Genomic DNA, 18,546 nt, shown 5'->3' with positions numbered 1-18,546 from the left:
AGCTTGCTAGACCGTTTGGTCACAATGCAGACTCAGGTTCCAGTTAGCGCTGCGGTCCAGACACCGACGCGGACTCAACCGCCAGCTAGCGCCGCAAGGCGGGTGCCAGACGCACCGCAGCGGTTGTGCAGGGTTTGTAAGTCTCCGGATCACTCCACATTTTCCCACTGCAGCCGGGAGAACCGATGTATAAACTGTTTGTCTCCTGGTCATTGGAAGAGGGACTGTCCTCACCCTCAGCCGCCCAACCAGCTCCGTTCTCAGCCTGGTGGAAGAGCTCGTTGTCAGTCTCGTCCGTTAAACTACTAAACCCACACCTAGAGAGGGATGGTGTGGGTAATGTAGATGTATCCCTCACTGATGTCTCCGACTTGGCTAAATGGTATGATGACAAGTGTGGCAAAGCACCTCAGGGTTCGCGTATGGTCATTCAGGCGACACAGAGGATTCAGGCTTTCAGTGACTTGTTCTATGCTGCTGTTCTTGTCAACCAGAGTGTGCAGCTTAATGGCATGTTGGATACTGGCTCTATGTCATGCAGTATCAGTGAAAATGCAGTAGAGAAGCTCCGCTCTGGGGGTGTTTTACCTGAGAAGCAGCAGCCTGAAGAGAACATTGTCTTGATTGGCTGCGGTGGTCTGGAGACTAGGCCTGATGGTTTTTATGACCTCAACATGCAGCTTTATTGTGTTTCCTTTGTCATACCCACTCTGGTCGTGCCCGGTCAGCATGATGATCTGATAGTCGGCACAAACGTCATTAAACATGTGGCCCATGTACTCAAGAGTGGTACTGAGTACTGGGACATCGCGTCCAGACAGGAACATCCGTCTAGTCCTGACGTTGAACAGTTCTTGTCCATGTTCACGAATGTAGAGCGCTGGAGGGGTGGTGCAGTTCCTGAGAAGATAGGTACTGTTAAGCTCACCCAGGCCGTGACACTCTTACCGAGGCACGAGCACTTAGTCTGGGGCAGACTTCCTGCTAAGGTGCCTATGTCAGCTGGAAGCACTGTTGTTGTGGAGCCGACAGACTCCAAGGCCATGCCACGCGGTGTCCTCGTAGGTCGACTTGTCACACCGCTCTGGGGTGATAGGTGGGTACCCATGACTGTTGTCCATCCATCTGACAAAGCCATCACGCTGAAAAGGAACTGCAAGTTGGCTGATGTGTTTCCATGCTTGGCGATTGAGGACTTTAATGTTTTCCAGGGACTGCAATCAGTTGCGGGGAGACATGAGTCCAACGCCACAGGTAGTGCCTGTCCCCCTGTCCAGCCGGCTAGGAGTTTGTCAGAGCTCGGAATCAGTGACATTGACCTCAGCTCCTGTCAGGTTAGTGAGGCATGCAAGTCCCAGCTCACTCAGCTGCTCACCGAGTACCATGACATCTTCTCCGGGGACTCTCTGGACTGTGGCGAGGTCACAGGATACACACATCGCATCCATCTGGTGGATGAGCGCCCCTTTCGCTTGCCCTACAGGAGGGTTCCCCCAGCCCACTATCAGAAATTGAGACAGGTTCTCACTGATATGGAGGAGAAAGGGATTATCCGGAAGTCCTCGAGCGCATACGCTTCACCGCTGGTTATGGTATGGAAGAAGGATGGCGGGCTTCGGATCTGCACTGATTTCACATGGTTGAATGCTCGGACCTTGAAAGACGCTCATCCCTTGCCACACCAGTCGGACTGTCTTGCCGCGCTGGGTGGTAACTGCCTCTTTAGTACGATGGACCTCACCTCTGGCTTCTTCAACATCCCAATGCATGAAGATGACAAGAAGTACACTGCTTTCACGACTCCCCTTGGGTTGCATGAATACAATCGCATGCCACAGGGCCTTTGTAAAAGCCCTGCAGCCTTCATGAGAATGATGATTGGGATCTTTGGGGATCTGAACTTCACGAAGCTTTTGTGCTATTTTGATGATCTTCTTGTCTTCGCGCCGTCAGAGGTTGAGGCTCTGTCGAGGCTCCGCACTGTGTTTCAGAGGTTGAGGGAGAACAACTTGAAACTGGCTCCGAAAAAGTGTCATCTGCTGCAGAAGCGGTTGCGGTTTTTGGGCCACGTGGTTGATAGCGGAGGCGTGTCGGTCGATCCCTCCAAAGTAGAGGTCATCTCCAACATGACAGTGCAGGATCTCATGGAAGGTGATGGGTGCACGCCTTCTGTTCGTAGGATCAAATCTTTCCTTGGTATGGTATTTTACTACCAGCATTTCCTCCCGAACTGCTCCTCCGTGGCTAAGCCCCTGTTCGCCCTTACAGCTGGACAAAAGAGGAGGGGGAGGTCGGCTAAGGATAAGAAGCCCCATGGCAGCTTCCGTAAGCTTACCTCCGCAGACTGGACGGTGGAATGTGGGGAAGCATTTGATCTGTTGAAGACGATGTTACTGGAGTGTGTGGTGCTTGCCCATCCAGACTTTGAGGTGCCTTTCATTTTGTCGGTCGATGCGTCTTTGGACGGACTCGGCGCGGTGCTGTCTCAAGTGCCCCGAGGAGAGTCCAAGGCCAGACCTGTTGGTTTTGCAAGCAAGTCCCTCAGTGCCTCACAGCGGAAGTATCCAGCTCATAGACTGGAGTTCATGGCGCTGAAGTGGAGTGTTTGTGAAAAGTTCAGCCACTGGCTGAAGGGTCAAAGCTTCACCGTTTGGACAGATAATAATCCGCTGACTTATCTCCTAACGAAGCCGAAGCTTGACGCGTGTGAGATCCGCTGGGTGTCTAAGTTGGCGTCTTACACTTTCGATCTCAAACACCTGCCAGGGAAGAAAAACGTGGTGGCGGATGCCTTGAGTCGCGACCCTTTTTCCAAGCCCGTCAGTCAGAGGCTACTTAGGGAGCCCTACCCGGCCCTTGTTCAGGAAGCCGACGGGGTTGAGGGGGACTCTGTGCAGGATGTTTTCAGACTCAGTTGCCAGTCCCAAACAGTGAGTAGTGCGCGATCTGGGTTTGCTGGTGATGCAGCTGAGGTCAGGGCTTTTTGTCAAGCCAAATGTGACTGGCCTGATGCATCAGTATTCACAGCACTCAGTTTGGTCCAGCACGTTCAGCATCTGTCGGGTGGTCAGGATACACTGCCAATGTTATCCACCGAGGAGCTCAGGTTGAGTCAGGAGCAGGACCCCTGCATCTCCAAGGTGTTGCCCTTTGTTGCTGTTCGGAAGCGGCCATCGAGACGTGAGAGGCATGGTGCTGATCAGAAGGTCCTCAGGCTGTTGAAACAGTGGGAGAAGTTGGAAGTCAATGATGGTGTCTTGTACAGGGTGACAAAGGACCCAGTGTCCAAGCAGAGGAGGTCTCAGTATGTTTTACCTCTGAGTCTGAAAGACAAGGCACTGTCTGGCATCCACGATCATGCTGGTCATCAGGGCCATGACCGTGCTCTCTCTCTTGCAAGGCAGCGTTTTTATTGGCCTGACATGGAGAGGGATATCAGAGCATATGTCAGATGCTGTCGGAGATGTGTGTTTGGGAAGACCCCAGAGCCAGCTGCTTGTGCGCCCCTGGAGAGCATTAAAACTTCCGCACCGATGCAGCTTGTGTGTATGGATTTCTGGTCCGCTGAGGACCGTAAGTAGCAGTCAGTCGATGTCTTAGTGGTTACTGACCACTTCACTAAGCTTGCTCACGCGTTCCCCTGCACCAATCAGACAGCGAAGCAGGTCGCCAAGAAACTCTGGGATCATGTATTCTGTGTTTACGGGTTTCCGGAGAGAATACATTCTGACCAGGGCACAAACTTTGAGAGCAACCTGATTGCAGAGCTTCTCAAGTTGGCGGGTGTAGCGAAGTCCCACACGACGGCCTACCATCCTATGGGTAATGGCGGGACAGAGCGTTTTAATCGCACGATGGGGAATATGCTCCGTTCCCTTCCGCTTCAGCAGAAGCAACAGTGGCCTCAGCAGATCCATTCTCTCACGCTCGCGTACAATGCCACTGTTCACGAGACCACGGGTTATGCACCTTTCTTCCTGATGTATGGGCGTGTCCCAAGACTGCCGGTGGATGTTATGTTCAGGCAGGTTTTGCATGATCCTCACGTTGTTGACTATGACTCTTATGCTCAGTCTCTGCTTTCCTGTCTAAGGAGTGCAATGGAGATCGCTCAGAAGCACTCCACGGCTGAGCAGCAGCATCAGGCGCGACAGTACAACAGACACGCCAATGGCACTGTCCTGTCTGTCGGGGATCGTGTTTTGGTTGCGAACCAGAGTGAGCGAGGGAAGAGAAAGTTGGCTGACAAATGGGAGAACGGAGTGTACACGGTTGTCGGTGTCAACCCCAATATCCACGTCTACAAGATTCAGGATGCAGAGGGGCACACCAGGGTGGTGCACAGGAACCGTTTGTTGGAGGTCAACTTCTTGCCCCTTCCTGAGTTAGATCAGGGTGAGGAGTCCAGTACAACCAGTCCGTTGCTTGACTGTGCAGAGTCCGATGAGGAGGACAGTGCAGATGGCCTGACGGTTTCAGGGGATGCAGTGGGGCTAGCAGTCTCATCACTTGGAGACTCGCCTAGACCTGAGTGGGCAGAAGCGGAAGAGTTCATTCCATCTAGTCTGGTAGTCAGTCCTGTGGGGGCCACTGCTCAGACTCCACCCAACACACACGCACCACACAACACACATGCACCACACATAGAGGCATCACACTCACTCGATGTTGGTGTTATGTCTCACACTGATTCGCACACAGAAGCACCACACTCACTCGATACAGATGTTGCAGCTCGCACTGTCTCACGCACACAAGTAGAGAGCGATGGTCGGGTTAGGACACGCACAGGGAGGGTGGTGAGGTCAGTGAACAGGTTAATAGAATCTATGGCTCAGATGCCATTTCTACGGAGTGTGAGGGTTTGAACTTTGATGGAGGTTGGATTCATTCAAACTAGTTTAATGAGTTATTAGGTGTCTATCAGACAGGGTTGTTTTGGGCCAAGTGCATGGTGTGGCGTATCAGGCGTCACATTGATCTAGGGGAATACTGAGACTTGATCAACCTCATTATTTTCTGAACCTCGTAACCGAGGTAGCTCCTAAGTTGACTGGAGGACTAGGTCCTTCTTTTCACTTGTGCCAGTAGTCAGTGATGGGCTTTTCCTTTCCTCTTTCTCTTTTTATCCTGCTGTCAGGATGTTGGTGAATTTCAGGAGGGGTGAATGCAACCAGGTTAAAATTAACGTTTTATTTTATTTTGTTTGAGTATGAAATATCACCAAATCCTGTCTGTGTGCTGTTATTTGTGTTTACTACATTTTATTTTATGTCATTATTTACTTTTATGTATGTTTTATAACGACCGTCATATACCTGTACTGTCACTTTAAGAGAGAGGTCTTGTGGGTACACGGAAGAGGGAACGCGGGAGAGGCCATTTTTTGTTTTGTGGGTGGAGTCTCAAGCAGCAATCGAGCCGAGCCACACGTGTTTCTTACCGTAGGACAGTTTTGCTGGTTGAGGAGAACGTAACCTTGAGTATCCCTGTAAGAAGATACTGCAAGCTGTTGGATAAAATACTTGTTTATCCTTTCTTACATCGGAGTCCCGTGGACGGTTTCTCCTTCTAACGCACACGAGTGAAGTCCGGGCAGTGGTTGAACTTCGACCCCCACGTCCGTAAGAAACACCGCTCCCGCTGGAGGACTGGACGTTTGTCGAAGGGTTTGAAACCAAAATAAATGGCAAGGTGGGCCAAATAGAGTCCTGTGTGCCCCCCCTCCTTCCTTGATCATGATGATGTTGATGATGATGAGAGACTGAGGGCCCCCCACAACACCTGGGGCCCCACCGAAAATAGAACACAACGCAGAGCTAATGATGAGAGTGACGGGCGTGCAGCAGGCTGACCAGCATAGAACACCATAGGACTGCCCCCGTTACACAAACCGCCGTTTAATTGATGCTGTGTCTTTCGCCACTGTTCCGTGCGAGACAGGGGGAGCCGGGCCGTTAACACACGCTAATTTTTTAGCATTAGGTGATGTTTTTCAGCGTTTGCTGGCGGATTTTCCATCGGTGACTACGCCTGCCTTTTCCACCGCGGTTACTAAACACGGGGTAGAACATTTCATTCCCACTCTGATACCGCCAGTTTTTGCGCGCGCGCGGCGCCTCGACGCGGTAAAATTGGCTACAGCCAAGGAGGAGTTCGCCATCATGGAGCGTCTGGGTATACTGAGGCGTTCCAACAGCCCGTGGGCCTCGCCGCTTCACATGGTGCCTAAGGCGGATGGGTCGTGGCGGCCCTGCGGCGATTTTCGCCGCCTGAACAACGTCACCGCCAATGACCGCTATCCCATCCCACACATACAGGACTTTTCCATACGCCTGGCAGGTACCACTATTTTCTCTAAGGTGGACCTGGTGCGCGGCTATCATCAGGTTCCCGTGCGCGCAGAGGACGTGCCCAAGACCGCAGTGATCATCCCGTTTGGGTTTTTTGAGTTCATGCGCATGCCTTTTGGCTTGAAGGGGGCAGCGCAAACCTTTCAGAGGCTGATGGACTCGGTGTTGCGTGACCTTGCTTTCGTGTTCGTTTATCTCGACGACATATTAGTGGCCAGTCCGTCAGCTGAAGAGCACCTGGCGCACCTGAAACAGGTTTTCCGTCGTCTGGACGAACACGGCCTGATAGTCAACCCGGCCAAGTGTCAGTTTGGACTGCCGGTGATTGACTTCTTGGGTCACCGCATTTCGCCGCAAGGCGCGGTCCCGTTGCCTTCTAAGGTGCAAGCGGTGGCGGAATTTCCCCGGCCAGTCTCTGTTAAGGCATTGCAGGAATTCTTGGGCATGGTGAATTTCTGTAACCGTTTCCTCCCTCGCGCTGCCCACCTCCTTCAGCCACTTTACGAAGCCCTGCGGCTTAAGAAGGCTAACGACCCTGTCGACTGGACTCCCGAACAGGTCCAGGCCTTTGACGGAGCTAAGTGCGCCCTGGCTAACGCTGCCCTCCTCCCCCATCCCACACCCACGGCGTCCATAGCTTTAACAACCGATGCGTCTGACATAGCCGTGGGGGCTGTGGTTGAACAGCGTGTGGCGAATGCGTGGCAGCCACTCGCATTGTTTAGCCGCAAACTGCGGGATAGCGAGCGCAAGTACAGCGTTTTTGACCGGGAGTTGCTGGCACTGCACCTTGCAACCCGGCATTTCCGCTTCCTGCTGGAGGGTCACCCATTCACGGCTTATGTGGCTCATAAGCCGCTGAATTTTGCCATGTCCAAGGTGACTGAGCCGTGGTCTGCTCGTCAACAGCGCCACCTAGCGGCGATCTCCGAGTTCACAACGGACATTCAGCATGTGGCCGGGAAGTCCAACCCTGTTGCTGATTGTCTGTCGCGTGTGCTTGTGTGTCCTGTGCACCTCGGTGTGGATTTCTCCGCTATGGCTGCCGACCAGCCCAGCGACCCGGACGTCCTTGCCCTTGGGTCAACGCGTACCGGTCTCAAGCTAGAGGACGCTGTGATGCAGGAAGGCAGTCCTGCCCTCCTCTGCGATGTCTCCACCGGCCGTCCCCGCCCCGTTGTTCCAGTGGCCTGGCGCCGTCGAGTTTTCGATTCGATTCACTCCCTCTCGCACCCTGTATTTCGGGCGTCGGTGAAGTTGGTCGGTTCCAAGTTCGTCTGGCCTGGCCTCCGCAAGGACGTCAAGGGGTGGGCAGCTGCATGTGTAGCGTGCCAGCGCGCTAAGGTCCACCAGCACACTAAATCGCCCCTCGAACCGTTTCCGATCCCGGCCAGACGTTTCGACCACGTGCATGTGGACCTGGTGGGCCCTCTACCTTCTTCACAGGGTTTTACGCACCTGCTCACAATGGTAGATCGGACCACCAGGTGGCCAGAGGCTGTCCCTCTATCCTCCACAACATCCTCGGATGTTGCACGCGCTTTTCTTTCCTCCTGGGTCGCCCGTTTCGGCACTCCGTCAGATATCACCTCAGACAGGGGCCCCCAGGTCGTGTCAGAGCTCTGGTCGGCACTTGCGCGATCCTTGGGTGTGCAGGTACACCGCACTACCGCGTATCACCCTCAGGCTAACGGGTTGTGTGAACGTTTTCACCGGTCGCTCAAGGCAGCGCTGCACTCTCGGATGGTAACTGAGTGGATCGTTTACCTTGGGTTATGCTCGGGTTGCGTTCGGCTTCTAAGGAGGACCTCGACGCGTCACCCGCTGAGCTGGTGCTCGGTCAGCCGCTCCGCGTCCCTGGGGAATTTTTGCCTGGGAGTTCCGCTCCTCGACCCCGTCCGGCCGTTTATCCTTTTTTGTCCGACAGCACTCGGGTTCCAGGCCCCGTTCACCAATGTTTTCCGCGGTCGTTCGTGCCTGCGGAGCTCATGTCGGCTCGTTTTGTTTTTGTACGGCATGATGTTCACCGCTCGCCCCTCCAACCCCCATACGATGGCCCATTTCGGGTTCTTGAGACGGGTCCTAAGGGTTTTGTGCTAGATATGGGTGGGCGTAGGGAGCGTGTCACGCTTGATAGGCTTAAACCGGCGCACAGGGTGGCAGGCGAAGTTGTGTTTCCGGCCCAGGTTCCCTGTCGGGGTCGTCCTCCTTCCAGGACCCCGGCAGTGTCTTCACGGGTTCAGCGTTCTGCTTCTCAGCCGGCTTTGGACTGTGTTTCACCTACTGTTTCGGCTGAGGGACGGCGCAGCCGTTATGGCAGGCTGCTTAAGCCTCCAGTGAGACACTAATTTTCTTTCCAGGAGTCCCTTCTGGGTGTTGGGGGGGGGGCTGTGTGGCGGACACTAGGGGCTATGCCTCTCACCCAGCGGGACTTTGAGCTGGGGGCGTGGTTTACGTTCCCGGGCTCGCCGGCGCAGGGTTGTTCCTGCTGCAGTTGGTTTTTGGAGTTGAGGAATAAACATCAAACTCGCCTTGGTCTCCTGTGTTTTTCCTCATTCCTGCCACAATAGACCCTTTTACAGCCTACGTCATCAAAAGTATGCGCGCGCATTTAGGCAACGGAAGTGAAATGCTACCCCCAAGTCTCCCATTCATTCACAGATTCAGACGAGGAGATTACAAAGTTTATTCAGAAGTATAACCACCATCAAAATGTCCGGTTGTTGTGTGTTTGGCTGTACGAATCGCTACTGTACCAACAGCGGACCGAAGTTTTACCGAATTCCGACGGGATCACGGCCATTTCAGAGCAACCGGAGGCGCCTGTGTTTGCAAGCCATCAAACGTATTGATGAAAACTGGACTGAGGACACGATCCAAAATGCTCGCGTTTGCAGTGGCCATTTTATATCAGGTAAATTATATATACACTCTTTGGTTTCACTGGAATTGCAATTAACACTTAATCTCAGTCAAAATTAGGCTGTGGCTAATTTTGCATTTTTCCACTGCAAATTAATAACATCCACAGCTGGAACTCAATCAACAAGACACTGTGTGTAGTTTATGATAATGTGAATTTCATGCCCCGTTTATCATGACTGAGTTACAGGGAAAGGCACATTTTGATGCGATGAGGGGAGAAAATTACAGTAAAATAGCAGCAGATTTCATGTTTGCACAACTCGGCCGATATCATTAACCCTGAGCAAACTAGAAAAGCAACAGGACAAAAAATACTCACCCTGCCATGCAGGTACAATTGGCTGTGAGGACGTAGTTCTCGGGTTTGTTTATGATGACCCATGCCTCGTACATAGCCGTCTTGTGTTCTTGTCTTTGACCTGGCAGGACTTCGGATTTCAGGACACAAAACTCAGATTCTATGTCATGGTATTTTACATTTTGTACGTGACCACAGACAACATAGGTGTAAGCATCCAGTGACTTGTATGCCCGTAACTTCTCTCTTGTGTATACGCTCGGTTTCTCCACCAAATATGTATTGTAGCGAATTCGGGGGACAACGCAACCACAGGAGCTGCCGCGGCCGGGAAGCGAACCTGTATCGCCCGCACCGCATGAGACATCGCTAACCGCTCGACTAAATGGTCAGAACCGCCAGCCAGCGGCCAGCGTGTCTTCTTATCCATGCACGTTACACTATACATATCTGGCCACTGGATATTAGGCCACTTAGTAACGTCTTCCTCCCACTCGGTAATACCACACGGATCTGGAAGTCGGTTGTCGTTCGCCAAAGTTAATTTATTCAGGTAACTTTCGCGATCTTTTGTCGTTAATCCCCTTGCATAGTCTGACAAACTAGCTTACTCCGCCATACTTCCGTTGCCTAAATGCGCGCGTATCCACACCTAAGTTATCACTGTTTACAAACAATAAAAGGGTATATATTGTAACGTGCATGGATAAGTAGACATGTTGGTCTTTGACTGACGGGTCGGACCCTTAAGTCGACTGGTTAACGTTCTCGCTTGCGGAGTGGGAGCCACGGGTTCGCGTCCCGGTTGTGGCGGTTCCTGGACTGCCCCCCGAATTCGCTACATATAGTATATATACACACACACTGGAAAAGCGGTTTACATAGCAGTACAGGCCTGTTTCGCGCTGATGTGATTCAACAAAGAAAGACACAGTTTACGTTGCCCAGCGTAACGCCCCTAATTTCGGTTGGACAGCAACCAATCAGATGAGGATAAATTCAAACATATCAACCAATGGGGTCGGTAGTTACGATGCACAGCCACCAATGGTGAGGTAGAAAACGTTACAACCAATGGGGCAAGGGACTGGGACTTGTTTTGAAAAGCATTTAAGGACCAGGGCACTGTTGAAATAGCGTACATTTAAAATATAACAAGGTAATTTATGTACATCATAAAGTGAGGTGGTGTTGGGACACAGTTGGAAGGACAGGCAGTTAAAATATACATAAAAAGAAACCGTCTGATAAATGTCACATGTGTATCATCTAATGGGGGGGGGGGAGTAATAAAGACGTTTTACTTATAGTTATAAAGGAGATATTTTTTTCGCTGTCTACAACTGGTGGCCAATTCTTTTCTATTATTCAAGGTGAACATATCAGGTCTGCAAATGATAAAATACCTTTCTTTGTGTATGTGTATATATATATGTATATATATATATATATATATATATATATATATATAGCCAGATATACAAGGTATTACAATAGACATTTATTTGCATTAAAAAAACAAACAAACAAACAAAACCCCAACAAAACACTACTGTCTTTTCTAGTTACCAGGGCCTTCTAAGGACACATTTGGTTCAGTCACACTCACACAACACAGTATATCTACTTAGCAGTAGACCTCAATTAGTTATCGCAGTCTGGTTGGTGACCAAGACCCCCGAGGCATTCCCACGCCCCAGCTGGAGCTTCCACAGACAGCGTGGCTTTCACAGTCATTCAACCGGCAGTGTGTTTTACATCAGAAAGTCCTTACCAAGCAAGGGCTTGAACAAAACTGTGTGTGAAAACACTAGTCACAGAAAACATCGTTTGGAAAACCAACAATGAGTTTACCCCAGATAATCTGCAAAGAAGGCTCTGTTAGCCACACAGTGGTGAATGCTTGGTGAGATCTCATGGTGGAAAGAGAAAACATGTCTCCCCACTATTTTCTATGAAGAGGAGCAGGATATAAAGGGTGTTTACAAGTGTATATAAATATCTTCTGTGGATCTTGTTTTTCACTGTTAAACTCCACTGGACAGTTTGCATTATTGTGTACACCGACTGTTGATTTGGAAGTTTTTAAAATAAACAGGCATCATGTGGTTTTGTCCCCCAGAGCCTGCACAGCGTGGACTGGACTAACCTCTGGGAGACTGCTGATTTATGGGTGTACACTTGGAACAGTTTCTCTTTTAAGGCAGTATTTGATTTGCTTGGGAATGATAATTTAGATCAGTGCACTGCTTTCACCACAACACTGCCAGGAAAATGGAACGATACATCATTTAAAAGGGAGTCCTTTTTTTATAATGCAGGCTTTTGTAAATATTTCATCACCTGATTTGTAAGTAAATCACATTTTCCTGACTTTTATAATGCTCTTCTATTCCAGTTACACAGCGCTGACACACTTTGTGCAGTAATATCTTTTTTTTCTTTTCACTATCATACTGATGTGCACAGTAATATATTGTCTAATAGTGAAACCAATGTCATTCTCACCAACTTAAGACAGTGTTTCAGTGAAAATAGTTTTATCTTGATTTCAGTCAATGCATGAACAGTGTAATCACTAGCTCCATGAAATGTGTTGCTTTATGGATCAATTTGTTTTAACATTTCTGTGTCTTTCAGAAGCAATGGCCCTCTTGTATGAAGTTATCATGCTGCAAGTCCTCTTGCCCTGGGCTGGCAGGGTTAACGCTTCACAGTTTACCCTCTTGTTGTCTTTACCTAATACTTCCATGCCCTTCAGTGTGGGTAGGATTGGGGCAGGAGCTCTCATTGCCATTGATACTGTGAACAGGAGACCGGATGAAAGGTCAGTGCCATATGCCCTCAACCATTTCCTGCAGATACACCAAGCTGTGCTGCTCAGTGTGACAGTTCAAATCTCTGAACGCATTACAGCTTGTCTGGCTCAGCTAGCTTTAGGCAATGCCTACTGGCTGCCATCTGGCAAGCATTTGATTTTTGCTTCGTGTAACCTGTCAGAAGATTTAGGGTACTACTACTACTACTACTGCTTCTACTACTACAACGGCTACTACTACTGCTACTATTACTACCACTACTACAACTACTACTACTACTACTGCTGCTACTACTACCACTACTACTTCTACTACTACTGCTACTAGTGCTACTAGTGCTACTACTGCTACTACTACCACCACTACTACTACTACTACTACTACTACTACTAACAGTACTACTACTAGTGCTACAACAACAACTACTACCACTACTACTACTAATGCTACAACTACTGCTACTACTACTAGTAGTCAAGTCATGTCAAGTCAATTTTATTTGTATAGCCCATTATCACAAATTACAAATTAGCCTCAGGGGGCTTTATATCAACACAACATCCTGTCCTTAGACTCTTGCATTGGATAAGGAACAACTCCCTAAAAAAGAACCCTTTAACAGGGGCAAATAATAATGAGAAACCTCAGGGAGAGCAACAGAGGAGGGATCTCTCTCCCAAGATGACAAACGTCAATGGATGTTGTGTTTACACAATTTACAGAATACAATATTGAAAGAGGATAACAGAATTATAATGGAATTATAAGATATATGAAGAATATGATGAGGAGGATGCCAAGCAGTGTCCAGATGCCACCGGAACAGCCCAGGGCCCGAGCATCACCAGAAACGTATTAGCCAAACGTCTGAGTGGGAGGAGGATATAACATTAATATTCTACTACTATTATTACTGCTGCTATTGTTGCTACTACTATTACTACTACAATCATTACTACTACTACTACTACTACTACTACTACTGATAATAATAATAATAAGAATAATAATGACAATAAATAATATTAATAATAATAATGATAGTGATAATAACACAAATTATAATAATGTAATACTAATGCTTATAAACTTTATTCATATAGCACCACCTTTCATACATGAAATGCAGCCAAAATGCTCTAACAAAGGATACAATTTAAATCCATCACAAACAGAAAATAATACAATAAGAGTCAGTCGGAAAGTGCTTTAGAGTCAGCAACAGGGAATTAATGTTGAAAACAATTTCAGACCATAGAAGATGATAAAAGTTAAATATCACAACAAAAATGAATGTGAAAAATAATGAAATAAATATAATTATGATCACATAGAAGATAGTGCAAATGAGAGGATTAAAGGCAGTTTTAATTAAAAAGAAACATGCAGATACTTTATATCTGTCTCCTCCGACTTCAGCGTGTTACAATTTCAAATGTCATTTCGTTTTTTGCTTTTTTTTGTTTTTTTTTGTTTTTTTTTTGTCTTTCTCAGGTCACAGCCTGGAGTATGACTATGTGGATGATGAGTGTTCAGATGTGACTGGTCCAGGAAAGATTGTTGAGAGGCATCAGAAGAAGAATTACAGTGCGTTCATTGGTCCCAGTTGCTCCCATGTGAGAATCTTCACTGTTATGTATTTGAAAGAGCGAAACTCGCTTCACTGCACACAGGTCTCGCTAACTGACGTGCCTCTTCCCTCACTGCAGGTGTGTGCCGTTGTTGCCAAGCTGGCCGTCTTTTGGAACATACCTGTCATCAGTCCCACGTGTGCCAACCAGCAGCTACTGGACAAAACGGTGACATAACAATGGTCCAGCACTACAGATTTGCAAGAACTTATCTATATCATACTGAAATGATTCCCCCCCCCCCCTCATTTCCTTTGGAAAACAGGGCTATCAAACACTTACCCGAGTCTTTGGCCCTTTCACCAAAATGGGCTCCTTCTTTGTGAAGATCTGTGAGACGTTTGGTTGGAGTCGTATTGGTATCATACACGACCCTGACCGCGTCTGGAGAATCCCAGCTGAAGGAATCAGGTAGATATGATAAGGACAGAGCTACATTAAAAAAAGAATGCAAAATAAAAGTAAATTGTATTATATAGTATGTTACAATTAACAATAATTTCTGTAAGCAACAGATGTTAAGCTCTAGAGACGTTCAATGACTCACCTTGTAACAGTTATCCAACTTCTAATTTGATGCCAACAATTATGCTTTTACAAATCTATCTGATGTGTTTGTTTGTTTTAAAAAAAAAAAAAAATATATATATATATATATATATATATATATATATATATATATATATATATATATATATACACTACCGTTCAAAAGTTTGGGATCACCCAAACAATTTTGTGTTTTCCATGAAAAGTCACACTTATTCACCACCATATGTTGTGAAATGAATAGAAAATAGAGTCAAGACATTGACAAGGTTAGAAATAATGATTTGTATTTGAAATAAGATTTTTTTTACATCAAACTTTGCTTTCGTCAAAGAATCCTCCATTTGCAGCAATTACAGCATTGCAGACCTTTGGCATTCTAGCTGTTAATTTGTTGAGGTAATCTGGAGAAATTGCACCCCACGCTTCCAGAAGCAGCTCCCACAAGTTGGATTGGTTGGATGGGCACTTCTTTGAGCAGATTGAGTTTCTGGAGCATCACATTTGTGGGGTCAATTAAACGCTCAAAATGGCCAGAAAAAGAGAACTTTCATCTGAAACTCGACAGTCTATTCTTGTTCTTAGAAATGAAGGCTATTCCATGCGAGAAATTGCTAAGAAATTGAAGATTTCCTACACCGGTGTGTACTACTCCCTTCAGAGGACAGCACAAACAGGCTCTAACCAGAGTAGAAAAAGAAGTGGGAGGCCGCGTTGCACAACTGAGCAAGAAGATAAGTACATTAGAGTCTCTAGTTTGAGAAACAAACGCCTCACAGGTCCCCAACTGGCATCTTCATTAAATAGTACCTGTTAGAGCCTGTTTGTGCTGTCCTCTGAAGGGAGTAGTACACACCGGTGTAGGAAATCTTCAATTTCTTAGCAATTTCTCGCATGGAATAGCCTTCATTTCTAAGAACAAGAATAGACTGTCGAGTTTCAGATGAAAGTTCTCTTTTTCTGGCCATTTTGAGCGTTTAATTGACCCCACAAATGTGATGCTCCAGAAACTCAATCTGCTCAAAGAAGTGCCCATCCAACCAATCCAACTTGTGGGAGCTGCTTCTGGAAGCGTGGGGTGCAATTTCTCCAGATTACCTCAACAAATTAACAGCTAGAATGCCAAAGGTCTGCAATGCTGTAATTGCTGCAAATGGAGGATTCTTTAACGAAAGCAAAGTTTGATGTAAAAAAAATCTTATTTCAAATAAAAATCATTATTTCTAACCTTGTCAATGTCTTGACTCTATTTTCTATTCATTTCACAACATATGGTGGTGAATAAGTGTGACTTTTCATGGAAAACACGAAATTGTTTGGGTGATCCCAAACTTTTGAACGGTAGTGTATATATATATATATATATGTATATATATATATATATATATATATATATATATATATATATCCGGCACAGTGGTGCAGTGGTTAGCGCGGTCACCTCACAGCTAGAAGTTCCTGGGTTCGCGCCCCGGGGTAGTGCAACCTTGGGGGTCATCCCAGTTCGTCCTTTGTGTGGAGTTTGCACGTTCTCCCTGTGTCTGTAGGAGTTTCCTTCAGGTGCTCCAGTTTCCTCCCACAGTCCAAAGACATGTAGGTCAGGTGAATCGGCCATGCTAAATTGTCCCTAGGTGTGTGTGTGTGTGTGTGTGTGTGTGTTGGCCCTGTGATGGCCTGGCGGGCTGTCCAGGGTGTCTCCCTGCCTGCCGCCTAATGGCTGCTGGGATAGGCTCCAGCATCCTCGCGACCCTGAGAGCAGGATAAGCAGTTTGGGTAATGGATGGATGGATGGATGGATATTCCATTTTGAAAGGGAACCTGTTGGTAAATGTACTCCTTTCTTGTAGGTACCAAGCTCAGGTTAATAACATCACCGTGGCAAAGTTTGTAGAGTTTGATGCTCCTCTGGTCCAGGACCGAACGTACCGTACACACACTCGCATACTGATGGACGTAGCTCAGGTGTCCCGCAGTGAGTAATGCATCTGATATCTGATAAGCACTTACCTTCACTGACCTCTGCTGACCTAAAGTGGTGAGGCTAAGTGTCAACGGTATGGATGGTAGTTGTGGTTAGTTACTGTTATGAATTAATAATAAAAAAAAACGTGTCCTTTTGATCACAAGCACATTTATAGTCTCTAAAAGTGATTGCTGTTAAATGTGACTGATACCAGTGGATGCCTGGTGGGCCCTGCTATGTTTCTCCTGTTCTTCCACAGTTATAGTCATCTCATTGCAAGGAGAGGCCGTTCGGAGGTTTATGATTCAGGCCCACAGGAATGGGCTGATCAACGGGGAGTACATCTTCTTCTGTTTCGAACCTTACCAGCTGGAGGAGATGTTTGGCAGATTTGACTGGAGAAGAAGTTCGCAAACTGAGAACATGGGTTGTAGTTTGTCTAGATATTCTGCCATCTCAATTAAATTCATTTTTGCATCCTTTTTTTATACCCCCTGAATTTTTAAAGTAACATTAAATAAATAATAAAAATAAAAAACCCTAGGTCTTTGTCTTTGTAACCTTTCTTTCAAAGCATTAACTCTATAATGTATGACATATATCGCTCAGCCCTAGAGTTTATTTCAAACACTAGTCTTGGGTTTGCAGGAGATGAGGATGACTCCGTGGCTAAAACAGCATATCAGGCTTTGTTCCTCTTGTCTCTGTATCAGCCTGATGATCAGAGGTACTGGAACTTCTCCGCTGAGGTCATCCGTCGCTCCAAAGAGGATTTTGGTTACAGATGTGCAGCTGGTGAAAAGGGAGGTCTAAAACAACTTGTCACTTTTTCAGTTACTACTAGTTGTTCGGACCGAGATAGGGACAGTCATTATTTGTGACTATCCTTTTGCAGGTGTCCATGTTTGCAGCCATTGCACATGACTCTGTGCAGCTTTATGCTCAGGCTCTGAATGAAACATTGGCTGAGAATGGAGACCCTTATGATGGCGTCACCATTACCCACAAAATGTGGAACAGAACAATTAAAGGTGAGTTACACTACTCTATTACATACAAAGCCAAATTAGGACTTTATCTCCAAATGGTATTGATACAACAACGACATAAAACTGGTTGAATTTGCTTGGTCTGTGTCTTGGCGTGTCTTCAGGTATACAGGGTGAGGTAACCCTAGATAGCAGTGGAGACCGAGAGTCCGCCTACATGATGAAGCACATCCAAGGGCACGAGGGGGAATTCAAAGTCACAGAATGCAGTCTTTTACATTTTATTTATACCTCAGTTTAAAGCTCCACCCCTCTCAATCAACTTTCTTGCCTTCCTCTTCTATAAATTCCTCCAAGGTCAAGGTCAACTTTATTGTCATTATGCAAGATGCATAATGGCATGAGGTAGTAGGCCGTCCAAGTGCTACATCACACAGAGTCATAGTCATAAATAGCAAAAGACAAATATAAGACATAGTGGGGAAAGTATGCAGTAAAAGTACACTACTCACTAGTTACTTGTTATAATAGCATTTTATTCATAGCAAATGTCACTTTTTCCTTTTCTCATATTTTCACTTTTTCCACTTTTTTCTTTTTTTGGGGGGGGGTCCTCCAGGTGCTCCGGTTTCCTCTCACAGTCTAAGGACATGTAGGTCAGGTGAATCGGCCATACTAAATTGTCCCTAGGTATGAATATGTGTGTGTGTGTGTGTGTGTGTGTGTGTGTGTGGGCCCTGTGATGGACTGGTGGCCTGTCCAGGGTGTCTCCCCGCCTGCTGCCCAATGACTGCTGGGATAGGCTCCAGCATTCCTTCGACCCTGAGCAAGGATAAGAGGTTTGGATAATGGATGGATGAATGAATATCACTTTTAATTTAATTTTGTAATAAGCAGTTACCTAAAATTGAAAAATTATTCAATACTTAAGTGCTAATATTAACTGAAGCGGCCGACATGTTAAGTCATTAATGTTCTAACCTTGGTGTAGAACATGTTAATACATGGTTGGTGGTTGG

At 47.0% G+C, this 18,546-nt stretch overlaps 1 protein-coding gene across 1 annotated transcript in view; it reads left to right on the top strand.

Moving 5' to 3' along the window:
• The first annotated feature begins 12,221 nt into the window (after positions 1–12,221).
• Positions 12,222–18,546, top strand: part of si:dkey-37g12.1 (atrial natriuretic peptide receptor 1) — a 61,171-nt gene continuing 54,846 nt past the window's right edge. The window contains 9 exon segments of the mRNA XM_056280495.1: positions 12,222–12,399; positions 13,881–14,011; positions 14,105–14,194; positions 14,292–14,437; positions 16,423–16,547; positions 16,798–16,944; positions 17,187–17,359; positions 17,434–17,569; positions 17,692–17,783. Of these exon segments, the coding sequence (XP_056136470.1) occupies positions 12,222–12,399; positions 13,881–14,011; positions 14,105–14,194; positions 14,292–14,437; positions 16,423–16,547; positions 16,798–16,944; positions 17,187–17,359; positions 17,434–17,569; positions 17,692–17,783 (1,218 nt within the window).

Source organism: Lampris incognitus, chromosome 5, assembly GCF_029633865.1.
Source record: "Lampris incognitus isolate fLamInc1 chromosome 5, fLamInc1.hap2, whole genome shotgun sequence".
NCBI classification, from domain to species: Eukaryota; Metazoa; Chordata; class Actinopteri; order Lampriformes; family Lampridae; genus Lampris; species Lampris incognitus.
Note: the sequence above shows the minus strand (reverse complement) of the source record. Positions and strands in the feature narration are given on the sequence as shown.